Below are 12,764 nucleotides of genomic sequence, written 5' to 3' on the forward strand. Positions count from 1 at the left end.
ATTACAGTCTGTAGGACATAGATAGTCCCAGCTGTCTTTGGCCTTATATTGTTAACACACAGGTAAAAGATGTAGGTCTCTACAGCCAGCCACCTAAGTGATGGTAAAGTGAGATTGCATAGTCTGCATGTCTGGCCTGTACCAGCACAATTATGACTGACTGTGAAGTAATGAATGCAAGGCTTTTACACTGGTCTGTTAGTGTATAAAAATGATGAAGCAGTTCTCAAAACATTCTTACACTTTCTCTAGTTAAGAATGACATGTTATTATTTTTATCTATCAATGTATAATTTATCACTATGCAATTCTGTAGTGTTTTCATTACCATCCAATTTTGTCATGTTTTTAGAATTTTCTCCAATTCAAAGGGGCCTCATGGACATGATATTCAAAAATAACTATTGCCAAAGCTAGCACAACAAATAACATTCACTAATAGCAACCATGGCAATGCGACATTAACAACGACATAAGTTCCAATAATAATAATAATAATAATGAAATGGATCAACTAAGTATTATACATACACTCTGCAATAAAGAAAATGTGATGTTTTTCTTTAATGCCTGTGCGCTGACATCCTGTGAATGACATCATCGATGTTGTCAACGGTGCGTTGTTAAGTAACGAGAGGGGGAGACAGATTCTGGTAGAGAACGGCCGTTCGTACTGAAGCTTCTCAGGGACTATCAACAGGGAGTGTAGCCGACGCAAGAGCAAAGAATTGGGGTATGAGAGCCGCCAGAATCCGCTCCCATCCTTCGCTGCCCAGGCCCCTGTCCGACTGACAACCATCGGATCAGTACCTCCACCGTACCAGCTCTCGGATAAACCCAATATCGGGTGGGTAGTGGACCGGGGAACCGGGGAAACCAGGGGGGAAAGAGGGCCTGATTCGGCCGAATCCGAGACTCGTATACACGGCTATAGGAGAGGGGGAGGGGGCGAGTAGAGATGGCTATCTACACAGGCTAACCCAGTACAAGGGTGCGGTTACAAGTATGAATACAAAATGTAGCACAGTGCAATATACGCATTTTATACCGTACTTGAATTTCTAAAGTATTTGTTTTAAATGGTGTGCTGCTTCGGACCGAGGTTCAGTTATTTCCACTAGCCTACTCTCAGCAGCTAATACCTAACGTTAGCTAACGTACGGCTGGTATTGTTACTATAGCAAAGCCCTGGCAAGCTTCTTTAAATTGTGCAAACGAATGTCTAATTGTCTTGCTTTTTAGTTAATTTCATAAAGTGTGATGATGTAGCGTAGCTCTGCCCGTGTAATCACAACTGACTCTTCTCCCGTCAAATTGTTAGAACTGCCTTGAGAGACGTAACCTAGCATCTATTCTTTCAAAAAGCAGAAGGAAATGTTTTGCATGTCAGGTTTATTTATCCTCATGCATGCAATTAGTGCGGGGTCTGTAGTCGTAACACACTTAAGTTGATTTTGGAGTGAGATGGATGCTTGAGCGTGAGAGGTGTAGCAGTGCTTAGTGTTGCTTTTCATGTGATTGTGAAATCCTCTTGCTTTGGGTTTCTGACAGTTTTTTTTCTTTAAAGAGGAAGTATTTTGTCACTTCCATGTAGGTTACTGGCCCCACAGTAGGCCTGTTTGACGGTATAGACAGGTTTACAAAGCAACCTCTCACTTGGTGGGGGATATGGAAAATGCCTATCAGCCTGATTACCATGACATACAGCTGGTAGGTCCACAGTAGTACACCCACCTCCACAACCGCTACTATACCACTGCCCAGCAGATATTTAGCCTGTAAACCAATCCACTGCCTTGCGTGAGAATACTACCATAATAGCACTTGATGCTGTTTCCAGTGCAGTGTGGTAGGCTAATTCCAGTTGTCTCTCTTCCCAAAATTGAGATCTGGCTTCATATTTCATTGGCTATCTTTGAAACATCAATGAATCTCCCATTCTTTACACTGCTGCTAAATTTCTACAACACCTCTTCCTATAATAGCAAGTCCTCCCTAGCAGATCTTTTTGATTTAAATCTTTAAATGCTGGTCATGACAATATTTTATAGTCTGCCTATCATATGCACACACATGCGCACACTCCCAAACATATACCCGAGCAGTGTGCTGTATAAAGCGATGTGTCACTGTTCTGTACCAAGCAATTAATCAGTGGTGCTTAGTGTATAGCCTCTTGATTAATGTTGCTCCCTAAATCGGGTCCCTGGCTGCAGCACATGAGACACCCTCTTGGTGTAATGAAACCTAACCCTTTATTAACCCTAATCCATCTGCCTCCATCACATCTGCACTGGCTGTCTGTCTTCTCATCAGCTCGAGCTGACTGGGAGGTTGAGAGCCTATATATTACGTGTTGGGTCAGTTAATGTCGTCACTTGAAACGGGGGCAGTGCAATGCTAGTTGTTGAGGGTTTGAATCCTTTAACCAACCAACCTCAATGCGAAACGGATATTCCAGGCTGATAGTATGTCACTGAATGTCCCCTTTAGTCACTGCTGTTCAAGTGGTTTTGGAATAGCATGTGGGTCTGCTTGATAGCATGTCTAGATTATTGGTAGTAGGTTAAAAAGAGAACCATGAAGTAACGTATAGTTTATTTTGAGATGTAGGAGTCTTTCGTCCCCTTGGAAACACACTAAATGCAGAGGACTAGTCCTGCAGGATTGATGACTATTTTCCTTGCTTGAGTTGGCGTGGCCACAAAACTGAGGTCGTCTGAGAATGCTTTGTTTTGCAAACTCTCCCAGAGCAGTCATGAGACTCTTTCATGTCAGACTTGGTAGTATATAGGGGTTGAGGAAGGAGGCCTCTATTCATAGTGCACCACATGGGTCAATAAAGATGATATGGTCTAGTTAGTATATAGGCTCGCTGTTGATGTTGTTGAATTGTCATCATGGCACATGACTGAGAACTCCATAACCAACTCTTTCCTGAACTTGAGCCACCAGGCCTACTTCAAGAGTTTGACTGCTAGATGAGGCGTAGCCTGACTGATACAACGGTGGTTTGTGATGATGCAGCAGTGCTACATTTGGAACAAGGGTCCCCTCTTGCTATAAAGGGCACAGTTTCCTTACATAGTCTTTCCAAGTTGGTAGTGAGGAAGGAAAGCTTTTCCATAAATTATGCCTTGCTCTGATACATCCTCCGCGGCACTTTGCTCTCTGAAGTTCATCGCACAGAATCGTTTGAGGGCCTTGACACAGATACAGCCAGCTAGCGCTCCGCGGCTGCTCCCGCCTTCCCTCCCTTGCAGTGCCAGCACGGAACAGTGGAGAGCAGAGTCTTGCCTTTGCAGTGGCTGCACAATGTGGCGTGGTGGAGGGAGTACTAAATAAATGATGATCCTGCTCCAGCGTCACGTGCAGTTCGGCTCAGAAGACCCACTTCCCTCCCTCATGTCTGCCAAGTCCTACTACTCATGCTGCAGTTGATTCTAGTCCACTCCTCTTCTGACTAAGTGGCCATTCTGTCTGGCTCTCGTTTTGCTGTATTTCTTTTCCTTTCCCTTCCCTGCTTTTGCTGATCTCACTACAACCACTTCCCCCTCCCAGCTACCCTACAAATCTAATCATGTGTTGCTGGAATCCTGAGAGCTGGTTGCTAATCAACTAGCCCAGCTCAAGCTACATACTCACACAAACACACACTTGGTCAATTCATGAGTTTGCCTGGGATTGACGATCATCATGTGAGCAATTGACTCACTGACTCCTGTGGATATCTTCCCTCGGACTAAAGATTCACGCTTAGGCCAGTTGAGACAATCAAGAGAATATGTGTGGTCTTGTTATTCAGTTGAGTTTGCATTTGTACAGTAGCCCAGTAGCCTATAATGTTACAGGATTAGTGGCTGGATGAAAGAGATGGGCAACACAGACATGCTGACTGGAATGGTGTCAAGTGTCCTTTGCTGTCTTCTAATCATCATTGTATTGTCTGTTCACAGTGACGACTCGCGACCATGGAGCTGAGAGTGGGGAACAAGTATCGGCTCGGGAGAAAGATAGGGAGTGGTTCCTTTGGAGACATTTACCTTGGTAAGCGGGCCGCAGCCTTTCCTTCTGTTTTTGCATGTCTTACCCTCATTTCCATGCTCGCCCAATATTAAGGTTCTTTCCACATTAGTTTCTGGACAGTCTCCCTTTTCATACTGTACCTCTAATCCCCCCCTTCCTTTGGGCACTCAACCTGATTTTCCTTCATATTCACCCATCGTTGGTCTGGTACTGGTATAAGTGCCATGGCACTTATAGCTGTGCTTTGTATCTGTGCGTCTCCCCTCAGGTGCCAACATTGCCACTGGTGAGGAAGTAGCCATTAAGCTGGAATGTGTGAAGACCAAACACCCACAGTTGCACATCGAAAGCAAGTTCTACAAGATGATGCAGGGAGGAGGTAAGGAGGGAAAACGAGACGGGTCTGTATGCATGCCCACACACTGCAAGATTTTTCAACAGATTCCATACCAAATTTTCTGTCCCAGAAAAGTATTATATATTAGGATATCCTGTTAAGCCTGCCAGAAATGCGTTAAATGGATTTTGCACACTAACGATCAAAATATCTCTCTGACAGCCTAATTGGGGCTACATCTGTTTAAAATATTGTGATTTAAGTCCACCTTAAGTGAATAAAGATGACATGGGGCATTTCCAAGGCCTTGATTGTTACCTTTATGTGAAATGCATTGGGTTAAAAGAATCTTGGTATTTTTTACACAACCTGTCACATGGCAAGTAATTTGTTAGGTGAAACACAACTGTAAAGCATGCCAGTGATAACAGCTGTGATCATCCAATGTTGAACAACCTTTACACTGACTCCGTGTGCATCTGTGTCTATCCCAGTGGGTATCCCGTCGATAAAGTGGTGCGGTGCAGAGGGAGACTACAACGTGATGGTAATGGAGCTGCTTGGTCCCAGTCTGGAGGACCTGTTCAACTTCTGCTCCCGGAAGTTCAGCCTCAAAACGGTCCTGCTGCTGGCAGATCAGATGGTATGTTATGAAGCCAGGAATATTGTTTATTCTGGGCCAGTTTCATAGACATGGGTTAAGCCTAACAAAAATGAAGAGCCCACTTGTGTCAAGAATGTTCTAAGAGTAGAATTAATCCATGAAAATGGTGCAAATTATCCCCATAAACGCATATTGATGTGGGATTGTTTCTCCTGAGATTATAATGTATTTTTTTTATTTGTAGCTGTCATGAATAGAGACAGAATCACATTTATGCGCTCACTACATCATATGCATGAGTAACTGACTTTGGTTTGTTGGTGCACACTCTTCATATAAACATCACATACGATTCCACCAAGGATCCATTAAAGATATGGATGTATTGGACTCCACTACCCTCGTACAAGCAGCGCACTTTGTAACGCCGGCCTGTACTTGGACTGTGCTGGCCTAGATATTCCATTTCACACAGATCTCTGTAGCACAGCACAGCTCATCTCACCTTTAGTTCTCCCTGTGTCCATGTTGCTGTGTCAGTCCTGCTCTGTATGCTATATAGGTGTTTGACTTTCCACTTATAGCTTGTGTGGTCACCACCTTCCTGTGTCCTGTCTTCATATATCCTGTTGTCCTCCCATGTCCTTCTTTACGCCCTAGTTTACTCAAGGTATTGATGAATAGATTTTACTCACTACTGCCTAGTGTCTAAAGCTTTTTCAGAAGACACAAGCGGTGAAAGTGTTGGAAAATGCTGTGATGATGTGTCCTGGTGGGCTAAGGTGCACACCATGTGCTCACGCCTCTCCTCTCCTTCCTCCAGATTAGTCGTATCGAATACATCCACTCCAAGAATTTCATCCACCGGGACGTGAAGCCAGACAACTTCCTGATGGGGCTGGGCAAGAAGGGCAACCTGGTGTACATCATCGACTTTGGCCTGGCCAAGAAGTACCGCGATGCCCGCACACACCAGCACATCCCGTACAGGGAGAACAAGAACTTGACGGGCACCGCGCGCTACGCCTCCATCAACACACATCTGGGAATCGGTAAGATACACATACAGTATACGTACACGCATACGTAGATGCACACACAGGTGGGGAAAAGTGTCCCTGTGTTCCTTTGCTGTGACCCTGTTTTAACTAGAACCGGTGCCAAATTGGATACTGGTTCCTGATTGGTCAGAACGGAAACGCAGATATCCTCCTGGACATACTGCTATCAGTCCTTGACTGTCAAATTTATTTTAATTTGTTCACATATTACTTCTCAGGTATTTCTGTTGTAGCCCAGCGTAATGACACTCTCTAGCAGGCCCCTATTAAAGTGTCTGTTTACTTTCTGTGCATTTGAATCAAGGCAGAGAGGTTGGTGCTTTCAAAAGTTCACTAAAACTTCACTAAAGCAGACACAAATACAGCTAGATGCAATTTATGTAAAAAAAAAAAAAGATGGGGGGGGGGGGGGGGGGGGGTACCAGCAATCTCATGAAACACTTGCAACTCCAGCATGGTGTTAATTGGAAGCAGTTCAGTTTTTTTGACTGCTTGAGTAAAGTTTCTGCTAGGTGCGATTCATCAAAATGCTGTCTCGTCCTCGTCCAGTCATGGTAACATGCATTATCAAAAGAAACAAGTCCAATGGTGTCAACTTGGGGAAACAAATGAAATGGCAACGTGACTTCTTGCCCTGCAGCAGTTTTTAATCACTCTTAATTTCTATCCATAGATAATAGTGAAGCAAAAATGTTAACGATACCCAAGCCTGGTCATGTGGCGGAGCAGTTGGTTGGAATCAAATTTGTGCTCCATCAGGGTCGCTCCCCCACTCATCTTTGACAGCTTTCTGTGAACACCGCGTTCAGCGTGACTCATCAGAGCTGGCGTAAGATAATTTGCCCCTCCACATGACACCCATCCGTAGCCCTTAGGTGTAACATACGTTGTGACAGATTTTCTCGTCATCTGCTGTCCTTGGAATCTCTGCGTTTCATATCACTCACATCCCTTTACACAACCCCTCAACGTCTGTTTCAGACCCTAATGACGCTTCCTGAATATTTTAGTGTTGGCTTTAATCTATAGCACTCACTGCTGCCTAACTTATTTCATTCAGGAAGCTCCCCGTTCCAGCTTTATATTCCAGAAACTATTTGTCCTCATTGGCCCCCAAAACCGCCACTCCCTGTTGGTGAATCAGTATCGTTTTGGACATGACTCCTTGCTTCGGTCTTTTTGTTCATACCCACCCTATCAGATCATAGAGGGAAAGTGAGGGAGGGCTTGTGAGAGAGAGAGAGAGAGAGAGAGAGAGAAAGGGAAAAAAACTGCCTGGGATGGAAAACAGTCCTGTCGTTTTTGGCTTTTACCCGTCATTCCAGTTAAATGTACTGTAATGGACATTCTGCAGAGCATTCTTTACATGGATAACCATTAGCTCCCCATCTCACTGCAGACTATTGGCTTAACAGTTTTGGGCTCAGCAAGTTAATTTTTATTTTCAATGTGTTATGGTTATATATCATTCATTGGAGTGACAAAGATGAAAAAGAGATTGATGGAACACAGATGATATGGACTCAAAATCCCCTACAATGGAACCCCTTGAATTGCAACCTCATCCTGTCTATAGAGATGATGTATTAATTAAAATATCTCACTTGGTAAATCCTTTTCACAAAAGCATGCATAGACCAAAAGTGAATCAGAATTGGCTGTTATGGCTAGGAGTTGCGATGTCATTTTCTTGCTGTTTTGAAAAGCCATACTGTAGTTTTATTTTCTGTAAGCACATATAGCTGCAATTTTCAAAGTAATTTTGCCTGTTTGCAATTAACAACAATAACAAAAAGCCTATAGCCTGGTGATTGTTTTTCCTTGAAAAACTATCTGTCCTGCAGTGTCAGCTCCCTTTCTTTTTCAGGGACGTTATTGTTCAGTTTTTTATTTCATTAACTCCCAGTCATTTCTGGTGGGATATACTTGTTGTTTTGTGTTTTGGATCACATCCATGGCATTAAGTAATCTGACTTTTATCGACCTATTGGCAACCAAGGAATTGCAACAACATTGACAGGTCTCTGGCACAGTTTATGGTGGCCTGCAATTGACAGAAATAATGAAGTCACAGGTGATGGTTTTGTTCCAAAACTGTTTTTGCAGATCCAAAACGGTTCTAAAAGTTTGTTCCAAAACTCTGTATGAGCCCCACAAACATTAAGAATCTTACTTCTTGCACCTTAGATTATCTTGTATCTGGTAAATACAGAACTGATATAACAAGGGCAGCAAAAAGACTTTGATGCTGTGGCTGTGGTAGTGATAAGAACTCAGGGTTTACTTAGGTGCATCAATTAAGGAATTCAGCATAAGGAATCAAAAGTAGAGCAACCCACACACCTCTACCATGGGCAAAAAAGTGTGTTTGCTTCTCCAAGGCTACATATAGGTTAGCAGTACAAAGATATAACAAAAATGGAAAAAAATGACACCACCTGAAACCACAAACTGCAAAAATCACACCACTGTTGCATTCACAGCTTATCAGCTACAAAAGAAGTGAAAAGAGCAGAGAGCAGTTTCTGAGATTACATCAGGATATCAATAACCCTCTCTCTCTCTCTCTGTCTCTCTCTCTCTCTTTCTCTGTGTGTCCACAGAACAGTCCAGGCGTGACGACCTGGAGTCTCTGGGCTATGTCCTCATGTACTTCAACCTGGGCTCCCTGCCCTGGCAGGGCCTCAAGGCCGCCACCAAGAGGCAGAAGTATGAACGAATCAGCGAGAAGAAAATGTCCACCCCCATCGAGGTGCTTTGCAAAGGATACCCCTGTAAGTGATGTCACTGTGGCTGGATATTTGTATATTTGTAAGGAAGCTTTGTTTGTGATCACAAAAGTTAAAGGTCCACACTAGCCCAATGATTTGTGGTATTGTGCTTTCTGATAGTGTTGTGTGTATCCTGAATTGCTCCTCTCTCATTACTGCTGTTCTTGTTGTTCATACTTCTCATGCAGCCGAGTTCTCCACATTTCATACTTCTCATGCAGCCGAGTTCTCCACATACCTGAATTTCTGCCGCTCGCTGCGTTTCGACGACAAGCCAGACTACTCTTACCTGCGGCAGCTCTTCAGGAATCTTTTCCACCGACAGGGCTTCTCCTATGATTATGTCTTTGACTGGAACATGCTCAAATTTGTGAGTTGACTTTACCTGTGGTGTTGCTAATTGTGTGTTTGGTCTGATGCCTAGCTGCTGCTCAACTCTTCTCAAAAACATCTCACTTTCAAACAAAAGTTACATTCTTCTTGTTAATGAACATGGCTTTAATATGGTCGGTCTCATCTATCAGGGTGCCAGCCGGACAGCCGAGGACGGCGAACGGGAGAGGAGGACGGGAGATGACAGGGACGAGCGGATCGGAGGAGCACCCAGGGGGTCTGCGGCACGGGGCCTCCCCCCGGGGCCCAACCCACCAGCTGCCAACAGAGTGAGGAACGGACCGGAGCAGGCCATCTCTAACCCTGCCTCACGGGTCCAGCAGTCTGGTGAGTTGGCTGCTACGTTGCATTGGCCTGAAACACTCGAGATAAAAGTTGAGGAGTAAAAATAATATATTCTGCTTTCACACCATCATGGCCTGACTTTGACTTTTCTTCTGAATATATGCTTGAAATAAGTGTGGCACTCTTATGCATTCTTGTAGGGAACACGTCACCGCGTGCGATATCGCGTGCAGAGAGGGAGAGGAAGGTGAGCATGCGGCTCCACCGCGGGGCTCCTGCCAACGTGTCGTCTTCGGACCTCACAGCCCGTCACGACCAGTCCCGAATTTCCACATCACAGGTAAGAAAAGCCTCACAGAAACACTGGGTCCATGCCTGCACTGGGCTGGGTGACCAGGATTTGCACACTGGGAAAATGTTCACTGTCCTGTTACAATGGAACAATCCACCAACATAACACTTGACACACAGCAGAACATGAAATAGACGGTTGCTTGAATCAGAGCTTCTCAAGTCAGTAATTAATGACACAGTTAGTTCTTTGGAGCAGTGCACTTTGACTGCTTAGGTTGCTGTTTCAAGGGCCCTCTGCAATATCATAGTTGAGACAGAGGTCAAACTCTGCTCAGTTTGGTGTCAAAGTTGTGAAGTGTCTATAGTTGTCTTTGAATTAATTAATAAAATCAACTTAGAGTTCACAGAACAATGTCAGGTGCATCATGTTATTGGATGACAGTCCATAGTGATAACTGAGGAAGTACATGTGGGTCTGTCTCAGGTCTGGTGTGAATGAAATGGCACATTCCCGTGTGTGAATTGACTTCACACTTGACTCAGAAATCCTGGGTCGTGTGTGTGTGTGTGTGAGAGAGAGAGAGAGAGAGAGAGAGATAGAGATAAGGATGCTAGACTGTTGGTGCTGCTTCCTCTGAGTCTTTGTTCTGTTTCTGTTTGCAGGTCAGCATGCCATTTGAGCACATGGGGAAGTAGAATCCTCAGGCTCTGCATGCACATGAAAACCGACAGGTGAGGCCCGCTTTCACTCATTAATACACATGCTTGCTGTACACACACACACACACCTGAACCCTGAATCACTCATGATCTAACAATCCACTTGTTGTTGCAGGGCTGCAAGGTATATTCATCGCTCCAGTTCTTTTTTCCTTTTTTTTTTTTTTTTTTTTTTTAACTTTGTCTTATGAAAAGATGGTTGCCAATGGACACATGGATCTTTTCAGAATGGACAGCAAATCCTAAAAAGATCCAAGGAAGTACATGACGGTATCCCACATCCACCCTTTGATGATAGCTGGACCCCGGCTCACACCACAATACAAAAAGCGAATGAATGCCAGTGCTACACCCTCGTCTCCTCATTGTTACCCCGTGGTCGCTCATAACCGCCCCCCTCAAAACATTCCCACAACACCCTGTCTGACAAAATGTGAAGAACTGTTGGCGTTAAAGAAGCCAAGTGGAAGGTATCGGGGGGGCACACGCGCATGTTCCTAGTCAAAGGTCGACTTCCTATTTTGATTTGGGCTTAATAAAGATTGATCCGTTTCTTTTTACACTGCAAAAACCTCACATCTGTTCAGTCTTTTATATATCATTACGGGGCTAGTTATGAGTTTCCTCTCCTGTTTGGTGAATACATAAATTGAAATTAAATTGAACGGGCCTTTCCGAGGTTTGGCTCCGGACTTCCTTGTTTTAATGAGAGGAGGCACAGCTAAAAGATGGAGAAATGGAGAGGGGTAGGTGAGAGGTAGTGGACAAAAGAAGAAAGGTAACGTTGGAAAGAAAGGACGAGTAAGTGATTGTTTTAGCTGTCGTAGTGCAATGGTTTTGTTGAAGTAGCGATGGGTGCTTGCCCATTGCCTTTTATCTATGTCTTAACTGACCTGCTAGCCCTCAATGCTCAGCCACCCTAGAACCCCCACCCCCTCCCCTGTTGCCTGTTTTGACTTATGTGTTCTTCAGTTGTGATATGAGTGGGTGAGGCAAAGAATAACCATAGATATTGCAAAGACGCACTCCCAAGTCTTGAGGGAACATCCTCAGGAAATTCTCAGTGTATTTGACCAGAGACCATAGCCACCCGTTTTGGCTGACGACCGTGGCTGCAATTTTTATGATGGTTCTTAATGTCACACTTTTTTTTTTTTTTTTCTTTTTTTTTTTTATGCTTTTGTTGGAGGTCAGAAGGGAGTGGGTAGGCTCCGTTATAGTTGACTAGGAGGGGGATGGGGCATCAACTGAAATGAAATTTTTTTTTTCCTTTTTTTTTTTTTTTTTTACTTCACTGTAAATATTTTTTTATTTCTGTGTAAAGCCAAAATGTGGTTGGTTGTTTTAAGGTGTAAAGTAGAAAAATACATACTAAATACATTAATCGGGGCTGGGTTCAGAATTTTAGACGTTATTAAACTTACTAAATTGTGGGATGGGCTTTGGCTACTGTTACATTGCCAGCTGGGTCTCCAAACTTGGTGTGTGTGTGTGTGTGTCTGTGTGTGTGTGTGTGAGACAAATTCACAGAATCCCCTGCTAGCTAAGAAAACAAGATTCATTTTGTCTTTATGCATATTGTTTTTATCTTTCTATCCTCTTCCTGCTATTTATGTTTAAATTTTTTGTGTATTTTGTCTGTGGAATTTGAAACGGCTTTGTTCTGTGTTTTTGTTTCCTCTTTTTCTTATTCCTTTAACCTGCCTGTAACTTATTAGAAGCAGCTCGCTCATCACCTGTCCTCGGCACTTCATTGTCTGCCATTTTGTTTCTCTTCTCGTCCTCTGCTTCAAAGTCTTGTCCATACTATCCAACCTCGGACAAGACATAGGGCTTTCTTACTTCAGAAAAAAATGTGATGCTAATAGTTTGATGTCACCACCAGAGTTTTCTGTTGAAAAAGAGGGCTTTGGATTTTTAACCTCCAGCAACCTTGATGATGTCATTAAGAAAAAAAACAAACAAACTGATGCAATTGCGGGGATGTGTAAATGGCAATGACCTGTGTGCTATGACCTTTGTACAGGCCAACATGACCCAGTGGCATTGTAACTGTCGGGTTGGGGAGGGCAACTAGAAATGGTTGGGGTAATGGGGAATTCACTTTATGTATTGTGTACTGATATCTTGTACAGTTCTTTAACACACTTTAACTTTATTTACAACAGTATTTGTGTATATTTTATGAAGTAATAAAAATGAATAAAAAAAAAAAGTTCCTCACAACTTTTGCTTGCCTTTTTCTCTGATCTGTCGCCAATACCTTTTATATA

General features: G+C 43.5%; 1 protein-coding gene across 1 annotated transcript; it reads left to right on the top strand.

Annotated features, from left to right (window-relative positions):
* The first annotated feature begins 696 nt into the window (after positions 1 to 696).
* Positions 697 to 12,709, top strand: LOC139661988 (casein kinase I). The gene is made up of 11 exons (XM_071540583.1): positions 697 to 847; positions 3,957 to 4,047; positions 4,295 to 4,405; positions 4,858 to 5,006; positions 5,791 to 6,019; positions 8,632 to 8,802; positions 9,021 to 9,169; positions 9,324 to 9,519; positions 9,678 to 9,817; positions 10,435 to 10,503; positions 10,607 to 12,709. The coding sequence occupies exons 2-10, from the start codon at positions 3,972 to 3,974 to the stop codon at positions 10,465 to 10,467; spliced, it is 1,254 nt and encodes a 417-aa protein (XP_071396684.1). The 5' UTR covers positions 697 to 847; positions 3,957 to 3,971; the 3' UTR covers positions 10,468 to 10,503; positions 10,607 to 12,709.
* The last annotated feature ends 55 nt before the right edge of the window (positions 12,710 to 12,764 follow it).

Source organism: Centroberyx affinis, unplaced genomic scaffold, assembly GCF_046629955.1.
Source record: "Centroberyx affinis isolate AG114_WGS23_722 - 3 ecotype Tasmania unplaced genomic scaffold, CSIRO-AGI_Caff_v1 ptg003690l_1, whole genome shotgun sequence".
In the NCBI taxonomy this organism is placed as follows: domain Eukaryota; kingdom Metazoa; phylum Chordata; class Actinopteri; order Beryciformes; family Berycidae; genus Centroberyx; species Centroberyx affinis.

What these genes read in the sequence shown, in the direction of transcription:
- LOC139661988 (XM_071540583.1), top strand. Translation starts at nt 3,972, where the DNA reads ATGGAGCTGAGAGTGGGGAACAAGTATCGGCTCGGGAGAAAGATAGGG. An exon ending in ACTGGAACATGCTCAAATTT is followed by an intron (nt 9,170 to 9,323) that starts GTGAGTTGACTT and finishes CTCATCTATCAG; the next exon opens with GGTGCCAGCCGGACAGCCGA. An exon ending in CTCACGGGTCCAGCAGTCTG is followed by an intron (nt 9,520 to 9,677) that starts GTGAGTTGGCTG and finishes GCATTCTTGTAG; the next exon opens with GGAACACGTCACCGCGTGCG.